Consider the following 27,664-nt stretch of genomic DNA (forward strand, 5'->3'; position numbering starts at 1 on the left):
GAGGACCTTTCCTGGAAGATGGGCATGAGCTATTTTCAACTGCTATTAAGTACAGGAAAGGAGAAGTTTGGGCATTATGTGCTAAATAGAGGTTTAAAAAAATGCTTTTTCAAATAATTCCAGACAAGTAAATACTTTCCAATAGACTGTTAATAGATGAGGACAGGATCTAGACTTATCTGTTTGTATACCCCTGGAGCCTAGAACTGAGCTTGAAGCAGAGAGAGCAGGCAATGTTTAACACAATTCTCAATTATCTAGCACATTTTATGTGCAGTTCTGTCTGAAAGATTTCAGGGCATCTCAATGTCCTTCCTAATGTTCAAAAATCCAAGAAAGGACCATGACTCAAGAATTTATATTTTCCTCCTCCTGAGTGAGGGCTATTCATAAGAGAAGGGCAAAGAGAAAATATTATGTTCACTCATAGATACTGGAATGTCAGGGCAAACAGCCTATACTACCTACAAAGCTGACTAAACTTTACGATTTCTAAAAAGACAATTCTATTTTCCTGGTGTTTGATTAGCATTGTAGGATTTATTTTGTCTTGAAATTACTAAGTACGAGTAAAACAGACATGAATTTTTATACTGTTAAAATGTATGGGAAAAATATAGGAAAAGGTCCACATCCTCAGAGAGCGGATATTAGCTAGGATGGTGAGAAGGTAAACTTTACCACTTACCTCAACAACAGATTGGTGACAAAAAGCCAGTCTCATGACCCTAAAAAGTACTCGAACTAGAAAAATAACTCTAGATAATCTCATGAATTCTCAAATCTGAATTATCATTTGACCTTTTGGCATTATAGAAGAATAAGGTCTTTACACCTGGATATTCCCATGTCCTATTTCTAATAGCTATAACCATATCCCAGAGTGGTGTATGCCACATTTTGAAAGCACTGGAAACACAGATGATTATCTATGATCAAGACAGAGTCCTGAAAAACATCATTTAATTAGAACTTGAAATGGTCACCCTCTTAATGTTAACTTTAATGTAGATAAAGGTGCTTTAGAAACTAAACTGTGGTACAAAGGTTATTGTATTGGTTACCTAAACCAAGAAAAATCCCTCTTTTAAACCTCCTGCCACCCGTGTCATTTCAGAAGAAAAAAGAATTATGTCAAAGCTAGTCAATACTTTAGAAAAGTGGTTATGGATATATGGTTGCATGTGTGCATAAATGAAAGCACAATTTTTGTTGTTGGTTTCATGGGAGGGTGGAGAACAAGGAAAGGAGATTAATATTAAATAGAAATTTTTAGCAAACCAACTTTCTATTAAATGATTACATTTCTAGCCAGTGAATAATATGAGAGGAAAACGAAAGCATAACTAGAAAAGATGCCCTCCTCATAATTATAAATCAAAGTGAAATAAAATCTGAATCAATAAGGCCACCAATGACACCCTTAAGTTATACATTTAAAAGTACACATACACACATCCATTTCTTACCCACAAACACTGGGAACATTCAGAACTTACTAGTGCCCGGGTCGAGCTCTGGCAATTCATCCTGACAAAAACCTAAAGAGAGAACAATAGGGAAAAAAGATTATGATTCACGAATTACTCTAAGAAGACTCAAAAATTCAGACTCAGAAGTCAAATTTGGTTTTGAATCCTACCTCTATTACATTTAGTTACTGTATATCCATCCCTCCCTGAGGCTCCATTTCATCATCATTATATTAAAAAAATGGAGAGAATAACAGCACTTACCACAAGGTACTGATGAGGAACAAGTAAGCATGCCAATGTTAGTTGGAATAAAAATTCACAGAAAGATTACAATTCATTAAGTATCAGTCATGCTCTACTTAATGTTATCAATTATTTTCCAAAAGAAAGCAAAATATACAAAATATGAGCTTATGACAAATATCAAATGGTAATTTCGCTTAAAATTTTCACAAATGATGAAAATTTACCTACACACACAAATAGAAGCAATTTTACATTAATAAGTATGCAGTACAGGTCAGAATAAAGAAGCCTAAAAGCACATTTCAGGCCCAAAGTATCTGAGCTACATTTGTCTGACCGGTGTGTAGCTAACACACTGAAGAGAAAAATCAGGCATAGTGAATAGCAAACACACTTTAGGTGTTCTATACGTAGCCGATGCAAGTTTTTTTCCCTGGAACAACTGCTTACTTTCTCCAGTTTGTTTTCTACTCATCCTTAGTTTAAATGCCTCCTCAGAAAAGAGGTGCTTGGGTGGCTCAGTCAGTTAAGCATCTGACTTCGGCTCAGGTCATCATCTCATAGTTCATGAGTTCAAGCCCTGCCTGCATCAGGCTCTGTGCTGATGGTGAGGAGCCTGCCTAGGATTCTCTCTGCCTCTCTCTCCACTCCTCCCCCACTCGCATGTGCATATAATTATAATATTTATATATAATTATAATTATTAATTTATTATTAATAAATAAAATAAGATTATCTCCTCAGAAAAGCTTCTCTTGCCTCCTGTACCCTTGTCTCACACACGAGGTCAAAGCACCCTATTATAATTATCTATAACACTTTGTGCATTCATCAAGACATTACTTGTATCAAGAAATTACGTGTTCAATGTTTGATTTCACCATGAGACGTGTTTGTTCTATAGGAGAAGGGACCTGGCCTGTCTTGTTCACAACTGTAGCTGAATTACTTCACAAGCCTAGCACAAAGCTGCTCAGTAAGTATCAACTATAGTATCTCCATGGTTAATTTAAAAATAATGAAGTAAAACAAACAAACAAAAAACACATTTTTTTTTTTAAAGGGGGTCCCTGGGTGGCTCCATTCGTTCAGCATCTGACTTTGGCTCAGGTCATGATCTCACAGTTCATGGGTTCAAACCCCGCGTCAAGCTCTCTGCCAAACAGCTCAAAGCGTGGAGCCTGCTTTGGGTTCTGTGTCTCCCTCTCTCGCTCTGCCCCACCCCACCTCGTGCTCGATCTCTGTCTCTCTCAAAAATAAACATTAAAAAAAAAATTTTTTTTTTTTTTAAATAACAGAGCAATGGGGCACCTGGGTGGCTCAGCAGGTTAAGCATTCGACTCTTGATCTCAGCTTAGGTCATGGTATCATGGTTCATGAGATCAAGCCCTGCAACGTTGGGCTCATGCTCACAGTTCGAAGTCTGCTTGGGATTCTCTCTCTCCTGTTCTCTCTTTCCCTCCCCCTACTTGGGCACGCGCGAACGCTCGCTCTCTCTCAAAAAACAAATAAACATTCAAAGAGGAATAAATAAAAAAATACCTGCCTCCTCCACGACATAACGAGCTCTTCAAGGTTAGGAACCATGCTATAACCATCGGTAGAGCTGCTTCTATGCCCAGAACAGTTGCCAATACATTATGGATGGTGCTCAAATGCAGGATGAACTAAACGGAAAACACATCCCTACCTCTGGATCACAGTCACAGAATTAGAAAATCTAAGTCTAGAATGAAGTGTGGAAGGTCTGAATATGGAAATCTGATCTGAACAGCAGAGATTGGAAGTTGCTGAAAGTGGCTAAGATGACTGAGAAGGTTCACCTCAAAGCAACTTCAAAGCCTTTCTATATACATAAAGGCGATGGGAATCAGAAAAGCTGTCGAGAGATGCAAGACAATAAGCAAATAACTCATCTTTACACATGAGTTAAATATACAACATTCTGCCAGAAGTGAAACTGAGAACAAGCATTCATTTAACATAAGCTGACTCGAAAACAGCACAAAAGCATGGGAAGGCAGGGTTAGAAGTTAGAAGATCTCTCCTAAATTCTTTTGGTTTAGTGATAATGACTTTAGGCAAGACACTCCTTATTCTAGACCTCAGATTCTGAACCTTAGAGAACTATACTAAAAGTCTCAAGAAAGGATAAAACTTAATACATTTTCTGAAAGCAAACGTTATTCTGAAATCAAAGTGACTAGATCAAACACAAAGAGAGGGTGACTAAAAAAAAAAAAAAACAAACAAACAAACAAAGAAAATACTAAGAAAAATCATTAGGGGCACCCGGATGGCTCAGTCAGTTAAGCATATGACTTTGCTCAGGTCATGATCTTGCAGTTCGTGGGTTCAAATCCTGCATCAGGCTCTGTGCTAACACCTCGGAGCCTGAAGCTTGCTTTGGATTCTGTGTCTCCCTCTCTCTCTCTGCCCCTTCCCCACTTGCATTCTGTCTGTCTCTCTCTCTCTCTCTCAAAAATAAACATTAAAAAAAATAATTAAAGCAGACATCTATTGCTTTTATCTGCCTAGCAACCACTCCCCTCTTCTGTTAATGGCATCCTAATTTTTCTTTGGAGACTTACCCTTTCACACTCTCAGTCTATATAATCCAAGTAGGATTAATCCTAACCTCCTATAAATTGGAATTAACAACAGTACCTACCTTATAAATCTGTTAAAAGGGATAAATGCAATAGTTCTTGTAAAGGCTTTGCATGGTACTTGACAAAGTCAGAGCTCAACCTATGTGAGCTACTACTAAATAATCCCTAGGGCCCATCCAATTCAGTGCTGTCAGTGGTAGCAAAAAGTAGTTTACAGCAGAACTATTGACCCCCATTCATGACTTCACCCTCAAAGACCTAGGATGGAACCCTGTCACTTCAGTTACTTGCTGTGATTCTTGAACCTTTTAATATTTTGAGCCTATAAAGTGCTTGATGCAGTGATTCCAGATACATGCTACCTCCCAAGGAAAGAAGGACTCTTTATATTTGTCCTAAAACAAATTCCTCCAATGGTCACAAGAATTATGGATTTCAGTAACTATACCTACATTCTTTCCATCCAGCCCTGAGGCCATTGGCTAATAATGCTGTCTTTGGTTTTAAAGATCACCACTAATGCAGAAGGCCTTAGGAGATAGGTAAAACAATGTTAATCCTATCTCCTGAGAACAAGTCAATGGAATGGCTAGATCTGGCTACCATTCCCAGAGTCTTGCCCAGATTCTCAGCAACCAGATCTAGCTAGCAAAATGATTCTTAGCTAGAAGAATTCAAACCACTGCTAGTAGTAACCCTGATGTGTTCAAGTCATTCAACACAACGGCAAATGATAGGAGTTTTTCAGTAAAAAACAGACTCCTAAGTCACATAAATACACCAACATACCCCCAAAACCATTTGCCTCACAGAATAGAACACATTAAACAAATAAGGAAATGTTCTGAGAAATCTAAGGTCTTTGGTTACTGACTCAGATTGTTTTAAAAAGGGACAGACAATTCAAGGTCACTGGAATGATCCTAAATAAATAAATAAATAAGGACAAAAAATAGAGATTAGTTTCTCAGAGCATATATATACCAAGTCAGTGTTCTCACAAGCAATCTGAAATTTAGGGCAAAGCTTATACTGACTTACCATGGTTTAATTTAGAAAACAGATGCACAGTGAAATGGGCACGGGTCTGAGTTAAGAGTTAGATTCAAATCCCATATTCGCCGCTATTTTTGTTTACTTAATTACCGTAGGCCTATTTCCCGAAAGGGGTATAAAAATAATCATCTTGTTCAAATGTCACAAGATTTACATAAATTTCCTACTTTGTGGCAAGTGATCATCAATAAGTGGCTCTAAGTCTAGTGATTTTCTTTAATACAAAAGAAGATCCAGTTGATAAGCTTTTCTCCAATAGGCATTTGGGGAAAAGAAAAAGATCAGTGACTCCTCAGTCTATGGTTACAGAGGCAAATTAAAACGTTACTGATCTTTTTCCTTAGTTACCATTTTGACTCTAAAATCATGCATTTACCATAACAGGATCCTAAATAAAAGTATCCCTTTTTACCCAAATGTAAACAAACAAAAGCTACGGGTAATGCCAGTAAATTAATTCAAGCCTGAAAACAGTAGTTAATTGTAATCATAATGTGTCTTTTACAAAATCAAGTTAAATATTACTCTAGGAATATTTTTATTTAACTTATGAAGGCAGCATGGTGCAAGAAACCTGGATATTGGTCAGGACCATTCACCCGGTCTATTTTGAAGTCTCAGCAGTGCACAGGCAAAATTAAGGCAAGGCTCTTAACAGGTAAAATTCTACAATTCTAATCAAACACCGTATCTATCCCCAAAACAGAAAAAATGTAGATCCTTAATGATCTGCCTACAACTTCAACTTTAGTTCTTGCTTCTCACCCCATCCCACCCAACAGTATACACTCCATCCACACAGTACTACATTGTAGCTCCCTAAATTCAACATGCTCTTTAGTTTCTCAGCCTGAGCCCTCTCTTACCGTTCTGATGTCAAGGCTCAGGTCAGGTCTCTAATCCTTTCCCCTCCTTCTCCCAGACATACTCAAGTCCAGGTTAGGCCCTACAGACACAATGACTGAACCTATAAGCTTTTCCCGGACCTCTGAAGAAGAGAAAGGGGAAAACTGGCTTCAAAATCCAAGAAACAAACAAACCAGACCTGAAAATACTGAATTAAATATTATATAAGAGATCTGATGTATTTTTTACCCAGTCAACTGCAATTCAAGTTCTACACATTGTTTTAAAAGTCAGATATGAAATGAAACGGGGCTCCCAGAAGGAAGTCAGGAGTCTAAATGGGCTTTGAAATTGCTCTAATTTCAACCAGGAAACTAAAAGCACAAGGAATTTTTAAAAAAATTAAAAAAAAAAAAAAAAAGAACTTTTTGGGAGTAACCAACATAAACATGGCAAACCATCCACAGTTTCTTAAATTCTAGGAACTCTTCCCATTCTTTCAAGGTTCTTGCCCAACTCCATCTTCTAGGCTCCTTTTGGTACAATGAACAGATCGGACAGAGGTTGAGAAAAATGCGGGTTTTTTTTTTTTTTTGATGGGCGGGGGGTGGGTGTAAACAAACATTAGCTGGTCGGACCATGGCCTGCCCTACAACCAGATTTGCAACCTGTAAGCTAACCCCAGACCTAAACAGATACTGAAACACTTTTCTTTGGATTGGCTGAGCACTAAATTCACATCTGTCTCTTTGCTCTCCATCCAGTGAGTGTGGTGCCACTTGGGCCATTAGCTTTTGTTTCTCATAGGCAACTTGACAAACCATACTTCAGAAATAATAGAAAATGCTTTTGCATGCAGGGACAGAGCACCACAGGTCCACACAGCAAAAGATGGCTGGCAGAGCTTCAAGTGTTATTTCCCTTTCTCCACCTACAAATGTCAAGGTTACATTTTTAAAACTATGAAGAAAACAATGCCTTTTTCCTAATGTAATTTTAATGTGAAATCTTAAGGGCAAAAAAACAGTGGGGGGAAGGGAAGCCAAAGATTCTCAATTATATAACCTATTGTACCCACATATTTGCTCAGCTTAAATATTGCTTCCAAGAAGTATCTACATTTCTATGGAAACATTAATAACTTCCATCTAATCAACCTGCATCACCTTTCATACAGTTTTTCAGGCTTCTAGCTTTGTAATTACAGCCTTGAAACCAGGCTGAAGGCAGAAAAGCTAGCCCAATATGATGACATTTCAATTTTACAACATTTAAAAAAAATAACAACAGTACACACAGGTTCAAGGCTGTGGCTCCAGAATCAGAAGGTGAAAACAGTTTAGAAGGCCGTTCAGTCTGAGGAGTTAGAGGTCACTAGCGTTTCTATGGAAATATAGTACAGGCATTTCTCAGAAAACTGCATGTACTGATGAGCCTCTGACATTTTTCATTTACAATTTCTGGTTCTCTAAAGTAACAAAAAGGATTACTGATAATTGTTCATTCAGCCTAGAGGTTAAAGAAATTTCAAAATGCGTACATGTAAGAAAATATGTAAAATAATCTGTCAGTTGCCATTTAATGAATCTTTACTATATGCCAGGCAACGGCTTGGTGTTTTGCATGAATTCGTATGAAAGTAACTACTATTTTATCTCCATCTTTTTTTTCAATGTTTATTTTATATTTTGAGAGAGAGAGAGAGACAGAGTGCAAGCGGGAGAGGGGCAGAGAGAGAGGGAGACATAGAATCTGAAGCAGGCTCCAGGCTGTCCGCAGAGCCTGATGTAGGGCTCAAACCCACGAACAGTGAGATCATGATCTGAGTCCAAGTCTGACGCTTAACTGACTGATCCACCCAAGTGCCCCTTATCTCCATCTCATAGATTTAAAGAGATTATGGAACTCTGTTACTTTTTATGGAAGGAGTGACAAAAGATAAACAAAACAACTTGTATTCAGAGCAGTCTGGCTAATAAAATCCTACCTTTGCACAGTATGTGCTTTGCAACAGCCAGATAGAAGGGAATTGGCCATTATTTAAAAGAATAAACCCTGACATTCCACAACAGCAGGGACCCAGAGTCCAAGAAGAAACCCACATCTTAGATGGGTCCACTTAGAAAGCTCCTCTTGAAGAATTCAAGATATCCATGTCAGAAGCAGCTAGAGTAACTTCACCAACCAAGTCAAAACCAAAATATAAAACTTTAAATGAATGAATAATTATGCAAGAACTAGATCCTTTTGAAATATTTTTAGTTAAGTCCCAGCAACAGTAGGGAGAGTGGCGGAGATTTCTTTGTTCATTGTCATTTCAAAGACTAACTGAAGAAAAGTCTTACAAAGGAGTTTGTTTGAACATGGTCAGAAAGCTTTTGAGATTGTCTTAAAAAGTACCCCATACCATCCTCAACAGATGGTTTGATGGAACAGAAGTCAGCTCTGTTCGAGAAATCCATTAGTGAGAAGCATCAAGAGATGCCCCACAAGCAAAAGAATGTACCTTTTCCTTATTCTCCTTGAAAACACCATATGAAAATAGAACAGGGGCACCTGGATGGCTTGGTTAAGCTTCCAACTTTGGCTCAGATATATATATCTAGATATATATACATAGATAGATAAATAGATCTAGATAGATAGATATAGATAGGTAGGTAGGTAGGTAGGTAGGTAGGTAGATAGATAGATAGATAGATAGATAGATAGATAGATAGATAGATAGATAATGAAATAGGGGCGCCTGGGTGGCTCAGTCAGTTAAGTGACTGACTTCGGCTTGGGTCATGATCTCAACGTTTCTTGAGTTCAAGCCCTGTGTTGGTTGGGCTCTCTGCTTTCAGCACAGAGCCCACTTCAGATCCTCTGTCTTCCTCTTTCTCTGCTCTGCCCCTCCTCCACTCACACGCATTCTCTCTCAAAAATAAACATCTTAAAAAAATGTAAAATTATATTCCCAGGATGAGTTCAGCTATTCTGATACATACATACATACATACATGAAAAAGCACATTTTAGTCTATTTTATCCCAGTGATTATCTTGAAGTATGGGAATTACGGCTGATTTTTTTTCCCCTCCATTCTACTTTTCTGATTGAAAATAGTTCTTATAAACAAAAAATGTACATTAAAAAAAATCCTAAGAACAAAATAATTTGACTAAATTCTCTAAAACTGACCACTTAAATTGAAGGAAAAAAACCTACCATTCTCTAAATGACTTTTAAATTACTTTTTATTAGAAACACAATTCTGGGGGCGCCTGGGTGGCGCAGTCGGTTAAGCGTCCGGCTTCAGCCAGGTCACGATCTCGCGGTCCGTGAGTTCGAGCCCCGCGTCAGGCTCTGGGCTGATGGCTCAGAGCCTGGAGCCTGCTTCCGATTCTGTGTCTCCCTCTCTCTCTGCCCCTCCCCCGTTCATGCTCTTGTCTCTGTCCCAAAGATAAATAAACGTTGGAAAAAAAAAAATTAAAAAAAAAAGTTTAATAAAAAAAAAAAAGAAACACAATTCTGGTTGGGCACCTGGGTGGCTCAGTTGGCTAACTGTCTGACTCTTGATTTCGGTTCTGGTCATGATCTAACCATTTGTGAGTTCGAGCCCCACCTCGAACAGTGTGGAGCCTGCTTGGGATTCTCATTCTCTCCCTCTCTCTCTCTGTTCCTCCCCAGCTTGTGCACTCGCGTGCTCCCTCTCTCTCTCTCTCAAAATAAATAAACTTAAAAAAAAAAAATAAAAGAAACACAATGCTGGGCACTGATCTTTCTGACATACTCGTCATTAATGCCTAAAGCTCAGAACCATCTCTCCTCTCCCAGCTTCAGAAATCCATTGTGTGACAACAAAAAGATAAAACATCTTTAACCTTTCACCCCAGGATCTTTCAAACCTGAAGCAAATCTAGTTAATCATATCGATGAAATAACCTGAAAAGAAACATTTTAAACTATTCAAAGTTTAAGTCAAGATAAAACAGCAACAACCAACATATGTTTATAGCACTACATAAATACAAAGGATACTTCACTAATAGGATTAAAGGTAGAAAATTCCTGCTGCTTCTTAGATGTTAAACTTTCCTACATCCTAAAATTAAATTCAACACTTACTTAGCAATCTCAATGTATAGGGGCACTGTGCTAGAGTACATGAGAGATACAAAGATGAATAAAGCTGGCTACCCCTAGATTCTTACATCTAAAAAGGAAAATAGGTAACTGACTGTATACAAGGAATTATGAAGCAATGTCCTAATGGAGAAACTAGCAGCAGTGACCAAACACACTTATTTCTTCGTAGGGGGAAAACTGGAAAACACTCTGATGGCAAGTGGAACTTGCATCAGGCTAGTCAGGAAGGAAAGGGAGAATGTAAATACAGATCGTCAACAATATTCAGTAAGCCATGTATATCTTTTAGATGGCCTTACCCACTCTACTGGCAAATATTTCCCCCAGAGGTAGTCATATCCTAACAGATGAAGATTATATACGTCCTGTCTGACCTGTTCTTCCTTAAATGAAGTCAAGAGGGCAAGAAGGGCTTATCTCAACACACAAGCTAACCTTTCATCCTGGGTTGGATGGTCTCATTCACACACATTTTCACCTATACTTCCCAAAAGATAACCCCCAAACTTTCTATTTCAGATGAGACTGTTCTCCTAAAACACAGACCCATCTAGCCTAATGCATAATAGCAATATCTACCAGGATGCCCCATAGGCTCCAACAAATTCAACTGGTTGAATTGAACCTTTTCTCTTTGAAGCCTGCTTCTTCTGTGTTCCCATTCCTGTACCAAGTTCCAGATACCACCAACTCTCATCCCCTAAGCCAAAGATCCCCAAGGACTCCTCCATCCACTCTACCATCCGTCTCACTTCCACTTTACCATCCTTCTCCCTCCCATCCCCACCCCAATTAATCTAACAATCACCAAAGCATTTTCATTCTTACTCAAATCCTCAAAGACCTAGTTCAAGCTTTTCACCATGCTAGAATCTTAAACTATTGTAACTGTTTTCTCTGGTACCTTTCTTTTCTCACTTCCTAGAACTTAGATTTCCTAATCCACTTGAAATTCCTCTGTTGGTTCCCTATTTTCAACTCCTTAGCATGACATTCACAGCCTTAAGTTACTGAAAAGTTACTTTTTTGCAACCTTTATTTCCCTGACATCCTTAAAGCTCAAAAAGGGTAAAAATACATAAATTCCTATTTCCAAACTCTCTTTATAAAGACATTTTTAAAAATTGTCCATACCACTTTGATATTAAAGCAATTTCCTAATATTAAGACATCAATAAAGTGATACACAATGGAGGCAAGACACCTAACATCAACCCTGCTCTGGTATTACTTCCTCCGTACTCCACTTTCTCTGCAGTATGAGGAGGAGGGAGGTCTGGCCAGTTATCTTTTCTCCTTTGCTTTAATATCTATTTTATTTTTGAGAGAGACAGACAGACAAAGCATGAGTGGGGGAGGGGCAGCAAGAGAGGGAGAGACAGAATCTGAAGCAGGCTCCAGGCTCTGAGCCATCAGCACAGAGCCCAACATGGGGCTCGAACCCACAGACCATGAGATTATGACCTGAGCCGAAGTCAGACACGTAACCAACTGGGTCACCAGGCACTCCTGGCAATTTTCTTAATATTCCCATCAACTCTAAAATCTTGGTTTACAAAAGTTGGCAGTTTTATGTACTAGGGGGCACAAATCATATAATGCTGAATTTCAGGGGTTGCCAAGATTCTTAGATTTTTTTTTCTTACCTAGAAAGAACCTTATAGTTACCATCCCACCCTTGCCCCCATTTTACAGAAGGGAGCAGCTCTATAAAGGGAGTACCATCTGCAGCAGCTCTCTGTGATTTAAACACTAATCGGGGCGCCTGGGTGGTTCAGTCGGTTAAGTGTCTGACTTTGGCTTAGGGCATGATCTCACAGTTTGTAAGTTCAAGCCCCGTGTCACATTCTGTGCTGACAGATCAGACTGGAGACTGCTTTCAGATTCTGTGTCTCCCTCTCTCTCTGCCCCTCCCTCACTCTCTCTCTCTCTCTCTCTCTCTCAAACATAAAGAAACATTAAAAAAAAATTTTTTAATAAACACTAATCATGGTCCTAAAGACTTTACAATTTTCTTTTTTTTAATATTTATTTATTTTCTGAGAGACAGAGCACCAGTGAGGGAGGAGCAGAGAGGAAGACATAGAATCTGAAGCAGGCTCTAGGCTCCGAGCTGTCAGCACAGAACCCAACATGGGGCTCGAACCCACGAACCGTGAGATCATGACCTGAGCCAAAGTCGGGCACTTAACTGAGCCACCAAGAGGCCCCAAGACTTTATAATTTTTGTAATCTAAAAATGGAAACAATAATAGTAGATACATAAGGCTGTTGAGAGGATTAAATGAAATTTAAAAATTTTTAAAGCACTCAAGATACTATTTGGTGCATAGTAAATACTCAATAAGGATTAGCCGTCATCATCATAGTTGGTAAGTGAAGTCGTTCTGATCTTTGCTTTCCAAACCTCAAATACAAGTACACTTGGAAAACAGACTTCTTTATTAAAAAATGCAAACCACTCTGCAGCAGCTCTAGGGAAATTGTTCCATTCTATACATACATAGGGAATAGAGCCTTTTATTAAGTCATCACTCAGCACTATCACTGAGATACTGGCTTCTTGATGAAGCTACAGCATTCATGTGAAAACTGACCTCTAGGTCAACCATTCAGATCTCAGATCACCAGACGAATGAAAAAAATGACTGGGGCATGTTTAAGAGCCACAGATACTAGTCTACCTTGTTCCACTAAAATCACACTGCACTTGTATAATGCATGCACACTTATAGTTTTTGATACCTGTTATAAATTCTATCAGCTTAGAGGTAAAATTCCTCTTCTGGCATTATCATGCATTAGCATTAGCAGAAACGTAACATTAAAGTAGCATTCTTACTTCCATTTATCTCACAACTAAGTGAAATACTGAGAACTTAAGGCTTCCAGAGTAAGAGCCCATTATTTGGTATACAGCTGTTCTGATCTAACATTAGCAATCCTCTCTGGATATGCCTCACATTCCTGAATAAGTCAAAATGACCACAATATTCAGAAGCAAGTACTGGCTAACCATGTCAAATGAGAAGAGCATATCTGTAAGGTCAACAAGGCAGAATGAAATACATGCTGACCTGGAAACTGAAGCTGTGTAGATACACTGGTTACTTATAGTCCCTATCACGTTAGACTTCATGTTTTTAGTTCACATTATTCACTTTTTATCGTTTCAAATGGTATTTAAGTAGCGTAATGCTATTTTGCTTTACTTCCTAAAAGACATTAAGTATTAAAATGCCCTCCCATTACACAGAGATCTGCTTCTGTGTCACATGCCCAGGGCCAGCATTGCCTCCCCATTGGCAAGGATCTGCCCTAAACCCCACAACACCTTTCTTCAACACCACAGACTGACTTTGGATTTTGTTCTTCTCTTTGGAAACACATAAAGATACCTTTAAAAAAACAAAAAAACAAAAAAACATGACCAGTTAAGAAAAAAAAATTTTTTTAAGCAAGTAATTTTCAAAGAGCAAGAGCACTCCTATCCCCATACCTAAAAAGTGAAGGAGGCAGTACTCTGAATTTTGGTTTTAACTTTTGCATCCACCATTAAAGGAATGTCTTCTAAATATTAGACTCGTTAAGGTACAAATGACCCTTAGGATCCTCTTCTACCAGAACTAGTGCTGAAATTCCAAGAGTATGTATGAGTTCTGGAATTAGACCTGGATTTGAATCCCATCTCTCATTGACAAGGCCAACTAACATTAACTGCTTTCAGTTCTCTCATCTGCAAAAATGACAATAATAATGTCATTTCCCTTGTAAGACTGCTGTACATAATTAGCACCAGGTGAGCACACAAGAAACAGTTTAAGAAATAAATGGCCGGGGTGCCTGGGTGGCTCAGTCCGTCCAACTCTTGGTTTCAGCTCAGGTCATGATCTCACAGTTTGTGAGTTCCAGCCCTGCATCGGGCTCTGCACCGGCAGCGTGGAGCATGCCTGGGATTGATTCTCTGTCTCCCTCTCTCTAAAAATTAAGTAAATAAACCTTAAAAAATTTATTTTTAAAAAAGAAAGAAATGGCAATCCCTTAACTACAATATTTTCAGGAAAGACAATGGCCATAAACTAAGTACTAACTGAGCTAATTTTACACATGAATAGAGTTACTAAATCACAATTCAGATAAGAAATCAGTTTGAGACAAAGTTCTCTTCTTAACAGGAAGAACACAAATAGTTCAGTGTATATTCCAGACATGAGAGAAATCAAGTTTTTGTTATTTAAATTTTAACTGGTAAAATTCTAGATTAGAGCACATTGAGTTTTATAGTAAAATTTCAAACTCTTTGGTCTGAAGTTTCCATTACTTCATATGCCAAAGTATGATGACAAATCTTGCCCTGGACTAAGCTCTAGGTTAAAACCCCGGATTCAAAGTGTCACAGAGAAGTGAATCATGTATTTTGGTTTATGCCAACTATTAGAAAATTTTCATTAAAATATCCACTGAACCAATATTGGCCTGCCATACACTACACCAGTCTGGCCCCTGGGATTAGAGACCTATTAAGAATAAGTTCCACAAGATCATTTATCAAGAATCCATAGTAAATATTCTAAGATAGTATACAACGTAAAGTACAATAAAAGATACAAGAAAGTTGTCATAAAATAAACTTCGTGAAGAACTCTTATCCTAGATTTGTATGTTATCATAACAATGATTTCTAAGAGAATTCCTTGTAATTTCTTCCCAAGCACAAAATGTTTCCATGAAGAATTTTAAAGATGTTATTTAAAATATTTCAGAACCAAATATTTTTCTTGTATAATAACTAGTGGAACAAACTTTTTCAACAATAGGTTTACAGAATTCCTTTTGTAGCAATTGGCACAATACAAAATTAAATAAGAAAAAAATGGTGTTAGAAAGTTTTTCTTAGGAAACAATCAACAAAACTAAAAGGCAACCAACGGAATGGGAGAAGAGATTTGCAAATGACATATCGAATAAAGGGTTAGTATCCAAAATCTATCAAGAACTTACCAAACTCAACACCTGAAAAACAAGTAATCCAGTGAAGAAATGGACAGAAGACATGAATAGACACTTTTCCAAAGAAGACATCCAGATGGCCAAGAAATACATGAAAGATCTATGCAATCTTTGAAATTTCTTGAAAGAAATTTCTTGAATCTATGAAATTTCTTGAAAGATCAAGAAATACATGAAAGACAAAATACATGAGCTCAACGTTGCTCATCATCAGGGAAATACAAATCAAAACCACAATGAGATACCACCTCACTCCGGTCAGAGTGACTAAAATTAACAACTCAGGAAACAACAGATGTTGGCAAGAATGTGGAGAATTGGGAACCCTCTTGCACTGTTGGTGGGAATGCAAACTGGTGCAGCCACTCTGGAAAACAGTATGGAGGTTCCTCAAACACTTAAAAATAAAATTACACTATGACCCAGCAATAGCACTACTAGGAATTTATCCAAAGGATCTAGGAGTGCTGATTCATAGGGGCACATGTACCCCAATGTTTATAGCAGTGTTATCACAAATAGCCAAATTATGGAAAGAGCCCAAATGTCCATCAACTGATGAATAAAGATGTGGTTTATACATACAATGGAATACTACTTGGCAATGAGAAAGAATGAAATCTTGCCATTTGCAACAACGTGGATGGAACTGGAGGGTATTATACTAAGTAAAATAAGTCAGTCAGAGAAAGACAGATATCGTGTTTTCACTCATATGTGGAATTTGAGAAACTTAACAAAAGACCATGGGGGAAGGGAAGGGGAAAAAAATAGTTTCAAACAGAGAGGGAGGCAAACCACAAGAGACTCTTAAATACGGAGAACAAACTCTTAAATACTGAGGATTAATTGGTGGGGGATAGGTGATGGGCACTGAGGAGGGGAATAGGTGATGGGCATTGAGGAGGGCACTTGTTGGGACAAGCACTAAGTGTTCTATGTAAGCGATGAATAATGGGAATCTACTCCTGAAGCCAAGAGCACACTGAATACATTGTATGTTAGCTAACTTGACAATAAACATTTTTAAAATAAAAATAATTTTTTCTTAGTTTCAGAAATAAATAAAAATCAAATTAAAATGTAAACAATCTTTTGGGGTGCCTGGCTGGCTCAGTCAGTGAAGTGTGCAACTCTTGACTTTGGGGTTGTGGATTCGAGCCCCACATTGGGTGTGGAGATTACCTGAAAATAAAATCTTTAAAAAATAAAATCTTTAAAAAATAAAATTAAAAAAATAAGATATTTTTAAAATTTTTAAATTTTTAAATTTTAAAATTTTTTAAATTTTGTAAATTTAAATCTTTTTAAATTTTTAAAATGTTTAAATTTTTAAATTTTTTAAATTTAAAAATTTTAATTTTTTTTTTTAATTTTCAATCTTTTTAAATTTTTTAAATTTTATTACTACGTTTTTTCAGAGAAAGAGCGCTCATGCAACAGCTCAAGCAGGAGAGGAGCAGAGGAAGAGGAAGAGAGTATCCCAAGTAGGCTCCATGACCAGAGCAGAGCCAGACACGGGCTTGATCTCACCACTATGAGATCATGACCTGAGCCGAAGTCAACAGTCAGACTCTTGTTGGTGGGAATGCAAACTGGTACAGCCAGTAAATGAGCCACCCAGGAGTCCCAACAATCTTTTTAAAATGGAATTTTAAAAATTCAAACCATAGTCTAGACTCCAGTTATAACAGTTATATCAAGACCTATTGTCTCCATTGCAACATAATGCAATAAAATGTTAATTAAACTTATAATTAAGGTAAATGTAAATTACAAAACTACAAAAAACAGGGTGCCTGGGTGGCTCAGCCGGTTAAGCGTCTGACTTCAGCTCAGGTCATGATCTCATGGTTTGTGAGTTCAAGCCCCGAATCAGGCTCTCTGCTGACAGTTCAGAGCCTGGAGCCTGCTTCAGATTCTGTGTCTCCCTCTCTACCCCTCCCCCACTTTCACTCTGTCTCTCAAAAATAAACAAACATTTAAAAAAATTTTTTTAACAAAACTACAAGAGACAAAAATCAAAGAAACTGCCTTTTAGTGCACTTGAGATAACAACTATTTCAAAATAGAATCTGGCGAGGATGTGGAGAAACGGGAACCCTCTTGCACTGTTGGTGGGAATGCAAACTGGTGCAGCTGCTCTGAAAAACAGTGTGGAGGTTCCTCAAAAAATTAAAAATAGAACTACCCTATGACCCAGCAATTGCACTGCTAGGAATTTACCCAAGGGATACAGGAGCGCTGATGCATAGGGGCACTTGTACCCCAATGTTTATAGCAGCACTTTCAACAATAGCCAAATTATGGAAAGAGTCTAAACATCCATCAACTGATGAATGGATAAAGAAGATGTGGTTTATATATACAACGGAATACTACTTGGCAACAAGAAAAAATGAAACCTGGCCATTTGCAGCACGCGGATGGAACTGGAGGGTATTATGCTAAGTGAAATAAGTCAGTCAGAGAAAGACAGATACCATACGTTTTCACTCATATGCAGATCTTGAGAAACTTAACAGAAGACCATGGGGGAGGGGAAGGGGGAAAAAAAAAGTTACAGAGAGGGAGGGAGGCAAACCATAAGAGACCCTTGGATACTGAGAACAAACTGAGGGTTGATGCGGGGTGGGGGAGAGGGGAAACTGGGTGATGGGCACTGAGGAGGGCACTTGTTGGGATGAGCACTGGGTGTTGTATGGAAACCAATTTGACAATAAATTATACTTAAAAAAACTGCTGGCAGCATCTTTTTTTAAACTTACTTTTCCAACATTATCTAATTAGGAGTCAAGGGAAGATTTATGATATCTTTCTATTTACTTCAACAACTACTTTCTGTAGGGATACAAGTACTACAAAAGTACTGTATACTGTATACCCAACTTCTACAATCCAGTAAGCACCAAAAAATGCAATGTTCAGAGAAAGACCTGAGTTCCTTAAGATGAAATCCTATCTCATAGCAGTTAAACAAATAAAAAATCAGAAAAATGCCATCTAAAATCTTCTGAATTCTCCTAGAGGATGGAGAAGAAAAGAAGAAGGATGAAAGGGTAGGAATGAGAGAAGGAAAGGGGAGAAGAAGGGTGCCGACACAAGTCAGGTCTGTGGACTAGAGGTTCAACTTCAAACTTCCGCAGTTTACTCATGTGGAAAATGAGCGCACCATCACCTATGTCAGTGTTTCCCAAAGTGAAGAAATCACTAGAAGATTTTAAGTGGTACAAACAAGAAAGCATGTTAAAACATTCTAAAGTTGTTTGTTACCTTTTCAATTCTATTTAAATCCTTCCTTCTAATTACATCAGAAGAAAAACCTTAATTTAGTACTAAGTTTGTCCACTGCCTCTCTAATGCTTGCTAATCTCCCTAACAAAGGCCTGATCAGAAAGACTTGGGCAGACAACATCTTAGCTAAAATTTAACACAATATTATTTTCATTACATTTCTTTTTACTATTACCTTCTATTTATGGCAAATAATTTTCCTTTTAATAATTACAAAATTTCCTTTTAAAATAAACTTTGGGTTGCAAAGTATTTAATTATACAATATTTAAAATAGTAAATAAACAATTTATTAGGAAATGACAAAAATGATGATGATAATATAAGAAAGACTGAAGCCTGGAAAACACTGGTTTGGTGGAGTAGTGATGTAAGTAGTGGTGAGTTATTTTCAACTCTAAACCTCAATTAACTCATCTGTAATATGGGACTATCACCACCTATCAAAGAAAAGTTGGGGAAAGAATTACATTACAGAGTTTAGTACAGTGCCTGGCACACATTGAGCACTCAACAATCATTTCTTCCCTTCCTTTAAGGATATTACCAGAAAGCCTTTTTAAAGACCTCTAGAGAGGCTTGGGGTAGGGGGTGGGGAAGCCAGGCTTCCTAAGTATTAGAGACAAGAGCATTTGCTCCCAAGAACCTCCAGGGACCTGGCCTTGCTTTTTGCCCTGACAAGGCTGCAGTTTACTCTCTAAGGCTCATAATTCTAGTTACAAATGACTAGGAATAAAGTGTTTCAGGAAAGTGGTACATATCTTAAATCAATGAGAAGTCAGACCCCAAAGAGTACTAAAGGCAAGGCCATTTTAGAACAGATGTTCAAGCTAAAAGAAGGTATTTCACTTGGACAAATTCAACAATGCTATAATGGGAGAAGTCACTAGGTAGTCCTAGTGACTTGATAAACCAGATTTGATCACTTCATCATTTGCTAGTGTCCAACTAGAGCCCACAGGTGAGAAAATGGGGTGGGGGGAGGGATTCCAGTTCTGAGAAGTGCTTTGAGAAAAGGAATACCAACAGAGCACCTGCTAAAGTCAAACCACACTGTATAATAATAGACACTTTATATATATAGCCTAATTTCTCCAAACATACCTACGTAGGTAGTTCCAAGTCAATTTACCAGATGGCCAAATCTCCCAATAGCCAAATCTCTAAATTTACCCAAAATTTGTTTTAACCATTTAGACAGTTTATAACAGTTCATATAAATGGGACAGTTTAATTAGCTTTTAAATATTTTTACCAAATTTAGATTGACAGGATAGCAGCATTTTCAAGAATGTTCAATCTGTCTCTACTCCAGCTCTCTGCTGCTGGGGCTACAAAGAAACTAGGGCAGAGAGGGGACCTCTGCTGGTGGAAAGATATAGCCTGGTCTGGGCTGCAGGTGATGGGGGAAGAGAGGAGGTATAGGAAAAGAGGGAGGATAGGGGGGGAAATGGTAGGAGAGCAATTAAGGAGAGTGATGATAAATTCTTTAAGTTCTACAAATGAGATTCAGCAAATTGATTTTTATTGAATTACCTACTGGGTGAATTGGACATTTGGCAAACAAGTTTCAATCACTTGGATTTTGGTGAACCAGCTTGCCTACCTATGAAGTAGATGGTCTTAACCTTACTTACAGATAAGTAAATTGAGAAATGTTAAATAACTTCCCTGAAGTAACATAGCTACACTCTAGGTTCTCACACACTGCATCATTTCATTCACCAGTAATCTGGTGTGTGGTGATCCTAACGTTCCTTCACCACCATTACCTTCCAAAATCCCCACAAAAGTAGTTAAGACAGGATTTAAAGCCAGGTCTAACTCCAAAGCTCATGCTCTAACACACCTACTCTTATCACTACATCACAATAGTTCACGGAAATCATTTTTAATTGCCAATGCAGTTTGTCTACCATACTATAATTCTTACTCTATCCTTTTCTGCAAGAACTTCTATCTGCTATCCAGAGATTGAGTGGCAGTGTTACCAGACTAAGTTGGAATAATTTCAAGCAGAAGTTAGAAGTTTTGAGATCTTATTATTTAGTCTGGAAAACTTTATTACTCATATGATTTCAGATAAAATTTTAAATAATGGCAATTCCTTGAGAATCCCCATTACCATCTTTAGGGATCCCAGACTGGCAATCCCTGCTGTACATTATAACCTTTCCTTTCATTCTCTCTCCCTCCCTTTTCTCTCTCTCTCTCTCTCACACACACACACACAATTTTATGATGAATTTTTTAAGTTCATTTATTTATTTTGAGAGAGAGTGAGAGCCTAGAAAGGGTGTCAGCACAAGTAGTGGCAAAGAGCGAGGGAGAGAGAGAATCCCAAGCAGGCTCTGTGCTGTCAGTGCAGAGCCAATGAGGGGCTCAAATCCACTAACCGTGAGATCATGACCTGAGCCAAATCCAAAAGTTGGACACTTAACCGATGGAGCCACCCAGGTACCCCTATGATCATTATTCTGAACAAAGTGTAGGCTAGTCTCCCTAAATAAATATAAGAACAAAAATAATCCTAAAATCTGTAAGATCTATATAAGACATTAATGCTTGCTCAAACTATTTCCCTTATGGCTGGACTCTTCAGGGATTTATCACATTTATGATGCCAGGAGACATGTCACCCCACCAATTGATGCATAAAACTTAACAGCAACAATTTCAAGTTTCCTTCTATCAATAAAATGGTAGTTCAAGGCTCTCTAAACAACTAAAAATGTATTCTGCCCTTTTTATTTAGCAGAAAAATTCTCTATTCATAGATTTTATGATATGGCCCATTATATAAAACACTTTTAAAATATCAATATATTTTTACTTTTACACTGCCTGAGTATAATCAGAAACTTACTAACAAAGTTCCCACTCCTGTAAAATATTTCAAGACCCAATTACACTGTTACTTCTAAAAAGCATTAAACACTTGTTCTGATTTCCCATTGGGTTCAAACATCTGTTTGATATTAAGATGTAGGGGAACATGGGGCGCCTGGGTGGCTCAGTCGGTTAAGCGGCCGACTTCAGCTCAGATCACGATCTCGCGGTCCGTGAGTTCGAACCCCGCGTCAGGCTCTGGGCTGATGGCTCAGAGCCTGGAGCCTACTTCCGATTCTGTGTCTCCCTCTCTCTCTGCCCCTCCCCCGTTCATGCTCTGTCTCTCTCTGTCTCAAAAATAAAAATAAAACGTTAAAAAAAAAAAAAAGATGTAGGGGAACAGATCTTTTTAAATTTTTTTTAATGTTTATTTCTGAGACAGAGAGAGCACGAGTGGGGGAGGGGCAGAGAGAGGGAGAGAAAGACACAGAATCTGAAGCAGGCTCCAGGCTCCAAGCTGTCAGCACAGAGCCCAAGTGGGGCTCGAGCTCACAGACTGCGAGATCATGACCTGAGCCGAAGCCAGACTCTCAACCAACTGAGCCACCCAGGCGCCCCGGGAACAGATCTTCTAACATCTGAATATCACAAACTGACAGTTTGAAAAATGCCACCCTACCTCCAATCTTTTCAAGTACATATTTTAAATGCTCAATGAAGAGATGACAAACTTAATTTTTTTCAAGTCCATTCCAGGCCTCTTTTTTGCACTTTAATAGTGGTTCATATTTCTCATCTTCAATGTACACTACACAAGGCTACCTTTAATGTTTTTAGCAAACAGAATGTGATTCTTCCTAATCTCTTTTGCAATCAACAAAAGCTATAAATTTAACTCAGGACAGCTTTTTGTATTTCAGTTAGATTCAAGGTCATCTCAAGGCTTTTAATTACTAACCAGGATTTGAAGAAGTTTGCAACTGGTATAGTTATGGGAAAGAGCAGCTGGCTTATTTACTTTCTTATTAAAGAGCATTATAAAGACTGTGTTTTGGCAAATTGCAAGTTCTCTGACCACCAGTGGTGAGAACAAAGAAGGAGAGCAAATGATCTTCAAACATTCGTGTTTACCCTCCTCAATCAACAAACATAAACTTAACAAATTATTAGAAAACTCTTTAATTTCAGCAAATATCATTTATGTTTTAATTCAAAATTTGTAGATCACCAGAATCCCAAAATGTTACTAACTTCCATTCTAAAACCAGCCCTGTTAAAAACTGCCAATGCCTTTCAAATTAGTACAAGATTTATTTAGGTCTTTTTCACTATAAAACCCCATGCAGGATTAGGATAAAAGTCAGCCACTGAAGAACTGAGGGGGATTATACAGATTTCTAAAGGAATGCAAGTTTAACTTCTCTCTCCCTGTATTTAATTTCTAACCAAATTCAGTCACAAGCTTCTGGATATATTCAAGACTTTGAGGAAGGTATTATATTTGTATTGGAACACACACACACACACACACACAGTCACACCACCAATCCATCCTTCTGAGATTTTTAGAGGCAACCAGCAAAGGCTCCTAAGTGTCTTTGCCACCCATTCCCTAATAATCTTTAAGAGAAAGACGGCAGCCTCAGAAGGGTCCCTAAACACTGCTCTGACCAGGCTAGAGATAGTAGGATGGAGGTGGGGGTGGAATGCAATGTGCATGGGAGGGCTGGTGCCAGAAATCTAAAAGATTCAGGGGACAAAAGGCATTAGGAATGACTTTCTCTCTAAAAAATGAGAACAGAACAGCCTATCACCACATCTCAATTCTATCTTGAGCATCAGGCACTTATTTAAAAAAAAAAAAAAAAAGTACTGCTAACAGACCTAGATGTTAGTATACAAAATATCTTAGTGTAAATTAAACTGGTTGTTGAAGAAGGTGCAATAGGTAAATATATACTTCTAAAAATCTACCCTGCAAAATAAGCCAAATTAAAAGCAAGCACAAAATGGTCTGGGGTCAGTACTGTTATAAAATGAGAAACTAAAAACTAAATGTCCGACAATTAAGAACGATGGACTGTGATATACTATTAACAGTTTTAAATGAATTCAGGTTGATTGTATAAAGTTTGAGAAAAAAGCTTAAACTTTTTTTAAAAAAAAGCATAAAACAATGGCATATACTGTATAATCACAAGCAAAAAACTAGGATTTGTAAAAAGTCTAGAAGAAAAAATCAGAAAATGTTAATGCAAGTTGCTTGAAGGCAAGATTAATACATGTAATTTTCCTTTTCCTTCATTTTCTGTATTTTCCACAATGATCGTGCATTTCTAACTTTAAAAATACTGGATTCTTAGGCAGCTCACACCTAAGTATCTAACGGCCATAGGCAATTCAAGAACACAGCTCAGAGATCACGTCATTTAAAATCTAAATACAAGATACAGCTAAATCCCCCTCCTGCTTTTATTTATATGCAAGCACTTCCAACTTTGTTCCCCAGGATATGTCCCTTTAGACAATGCTCTAAAGTTGCTTTCCAAATGAGGCACTGGAAACACTGGGTATTCTCCAGCCAGAAGCCCCATCTATGCTCCTTAAACTAGCTTTGGAGAATAAATTTACAGTGTTTCACACCCTTTGTATTACCCATATGTGCTCTGTAATGGTTTCTTATTAATGGAAGACACTTTATGAAAAGCAAACTCACTATGAAAGATTTTGAAAGGCTCAAAGCAGATAGGAAATTTTATCTTCAAATGCTATGTGCATTTCTTCATCACAGTAGTACTTTCAGTAACTGCTTGCCATCAGTTAGCTCTGGATACTGGCCAGCCCAACTATCTTTCAGATTTGATCTGTCAGCAAGTAAGAGAATATTTTTGTGTGTGGGAAAGCAATTGTAATTTCCCACATTAGGTGATTGATTAAGTTCTCTCCTCTAAAAGGCTGATTGGTTTCCTGGTGCCAGTAAAATGATTGATGAATATTTCAACTGCAGCTCCCTTGCTTACTGCCCCCCCCATCCCCTCCCCCATGCATTGCTGCCCCTTTCCTGCTGGGTTCCCTTTTTTACAGACCTACAGCATTTAAGGAAGTTTTGCAATTTTCCTTAATGAATCCAAGTTCTCAAATGCAGGGCATTTAATCTTAAGAGGACAGAACCCTTCTCAATGCTGAATGCATTTTGCAGATAAAATCCTTTTACAAGGAATGAGAGAAAAACTGAAATTATAGGTTTGACTCAATTAATGAAATTGTACTTAGGAAAGAGAAAGTGTAGCACGGAGGGGTTATAAATGAGGGGAAAAGTGATCATTTTTAAAAAGAAAAAAATAAACAAAAACTCTACATCTAATTTCAAGTTTACATTACAAATGATAGCATTAGAACTGTAATTGTAAACATTTCTATAAAAGTACACACAGAGAATGGAATCTGTCATGTAAATTATGTGATCCTACAGACTTGAAAGCAGCCAGGTGTTCTAAAATCAAAACAGGGAAACAAAGTATGGTAAATACAAACATTCTTTGAGGGTATCTGAAATCAAAATCATCCCAGAGAATCTGTGCTGTATCACAACTATTTGCTTTAGGCAGGGCTTTCCTAAATTGCAACTTCCTGTTTTACCCAATTCATTCCATCATAAAGCTGGAAAACTCCTTCAGGGATTATCTAATTTAGCTCCTTCATTTTAGAGGTGGATCCATATAGCCTCAGAGCTTTGTTACAGTGTTAGAATCAGAACCCAGGCAAAACTCAGGCCTATCAATCAGTTCCTAGGCCTCCTACTTCCCCAAATAATGTGGTTGGCCTTCTCTCTCAAGTCCTTCTCTACTCAAACTATACTGCTACCATAATCTATTAACCCACATTGCCACATTTTTCTCACTGTATCTCTCTTTGCTGGGAAATCATGTTCTATGTTTTACAAGCTTTGGACAACTGGCTCTTGTATTTCCATTTTCAAAAAGTTACATCAACTTTCTTGGATTGGTTCTCCTCTCTTCCATACAGCTAGCTTTGGTGTGGCAGAAATAAAAAAGATACAAAGGACAAAGCCATCTTTTCCTAAAGTGAATACCCCAAAACAGTCAAGCAAACAACCAGGAGTTTACTGGCTATCTCTTCTTAATCTGGTATATCTAGTCACTTCAGTTACAAGGAGAGCCACATTTCCAAATAGAAACTACATTCTGGTTCCAGGGCCCATCAAACTCTGGATTTAGCTTGAAACACACTGCTTGACTTAGATATTGGTCAATTTTCCCAAGTGACTGAGAAGAAAATTCTTTCGTTTTGTAGACTTTCTCTGACTACCAGCAAAGGACTCAAATCCAAAGGACCCTGATAAAATCAAGACTCAAGACTCCTGACCTGACTTTTCATTCATTCATTCAACATTCATAAAACACCAATTCCTTGTGTTTAGTGTTGAGGACACAGCTACAAGAGGGATAGTTATCCCTGCCTTGAGTACCTCAAAACCCCTCTTTCCTTAGCACCACTCAGAGTCACCAAGGATGTCCCTGACTCCACAGAATTGTTTCCTGGTTGGCTTATTAAAGCCCACATGAGAGAAAGAAAAAAGTCACCTGCAATTCTAAAAGTGGATCTCTGTGACTACCTACAGAAAGCTGAGTTCTGGGCCTCCTCAACAACTATAAATGGTCTGGATTCACAAGTGTCTGCTTTGGGACAGATATGGTTGGCACTTTATAAAGACCTTGTCACTAATCCTAATAACCCTACAGTCAATTTCAAAGTTACAGTATGGGAGTGGGGAGAGATTAAATCTAGGAAACATTATTTATAATGTTACTAAGCGTGAAATTTGGGGCTTAACCTCTATGGGCTTCAGTTTTCACATCTGCAAAATGGAAAGGATAACAGAACACCTAATTCATAGGGTTATGGGGATAAACTGAGTTAATATATGTAAGGTGTTTAGAATATTATACATAAATGTTAGCTGCTATAATTATTAAATGTGAATACCAAAGTTCAGAGAAGTCAAGTGACAAAGTCACATAGCTGTGATCTTTGTTCTGCCACACTCCAGAGTCCATGCTCTTTCCCTCTCACACCATCTAACCAAAATCTTTCCTCTGTGTCAGACTACTACTGCCACTTCCAAAAAACAAAGCCCTCTAAATAGATATCAGTGGGGGGTTTCCCCCAGGTGGTTTATTATCCTGGTAAAAAGGGATTTTGGAGGAAGGACTGTAAGGCTAGAGAGGAAGTCTCCTGACAGGTTAGATTTCAAGAGTATAGCAAGAATATGGGAGAAAAAAAATCTGTCTCAGTTATTAATTTTAGTAATTAAAACAATTTAACTCAATTGATGAAGAATGCATTTTAAAATTCCATCTGAAACTTGAAATAAAATCCAAGTATTAAAATAAAAAAGACTTGTATCTTATGACTAAGCTGCAACCCCCAAAGAATACAAAAATGCTTTAAAAGGCACACTATGTGAAACTCCAAGAACACCAAGATAATTACAGAGCTCTCAAGGAAGGAAACCTAAATATCTCACTGATCTTTCATTACCCATCAAGCTTCATCTTAAGTTCTGATCCAGTAACTCCTTATTGTTATTCACATTGTTATGTGACATTTCTTCTGCCAGCAAACTCACTACAGAATGAGTTCTACATAGCAACTACCCTTAGGAGTAAATCCCTAACTCTTTAACAACATAGCAATTGACTTACACTAAAATGTTACTCACACTAGGAAAGGGTATTCTTAGACCAGAAGAGGAGATGCTTCTTCTATACCGGCTTTATTACCACATCCCTCAGTGAAAACCAGGTTAAAAGGCAAACCAATCTACAAAATAACATTACCAAAACCACAACTTTAGAAGACTCTGTGAAAGCCAAATTTATCTGAAAACAAACAAGCAAGTTATTCTTGGAAGTTTTAAAAAGCAAGATAGGATCTTTTTTATCCCATATAAATATGCCATTATTTTTACAGCAATGACTCTTATTAAGTATTTTTGTGTTGTAAGATTTATTTCCACAATTATAAATCTCCCTTTCATGAGGAAACAGGTTCTGTTGGAAATTTTCTACCACAAATTAACAGTTAAGCAACAGGTTTCATGTAGCAGGTAACAAAAGCCTGTCAGAGAACTCAGGGTGAACT

General features: G+C 37.8%; 1 protein-coding gene across 3 annotated transcripts in view; it reads right to left on the minus strand.

The window, feature by feature from the left end:
- The window catches only part of NR6A1 (nuclear receptor subfamily 6 group A member 1), a 232,593-nt gene that overhangs the window by 196,018 nt on the left and 8,911 nt on the right, over positions 1–27,664 (minus strand). For all 3 annotated transcript variants that reach the window (XM_086684000.1, XM_086684001.1, XM_086684003.1), the window contains exon 2: positions 1,500–1,541. In XM_086684000.1, the coding sequence (XP_086540126.1) occupies positions 1,500–1,541 (42 nt within the window). The remainder of the gene's footprint in view (positions 1–1,499; positions 1,542–27,664) is intronic.

The sequence above is a fragment of the Puma concolor genome, chromosome D4 (assembly GCF_028749965.1).
Source record: "Puma concolor isolate L17-30 chromosome D4, mPumCon1.1.hap2, whole genome shotgun sequence".
Lineage (NCBI taxonomy): Eukaryota > Metazoa > Chordata > Mammalia > Carnivora > Felidae > Puma > Puma concolor.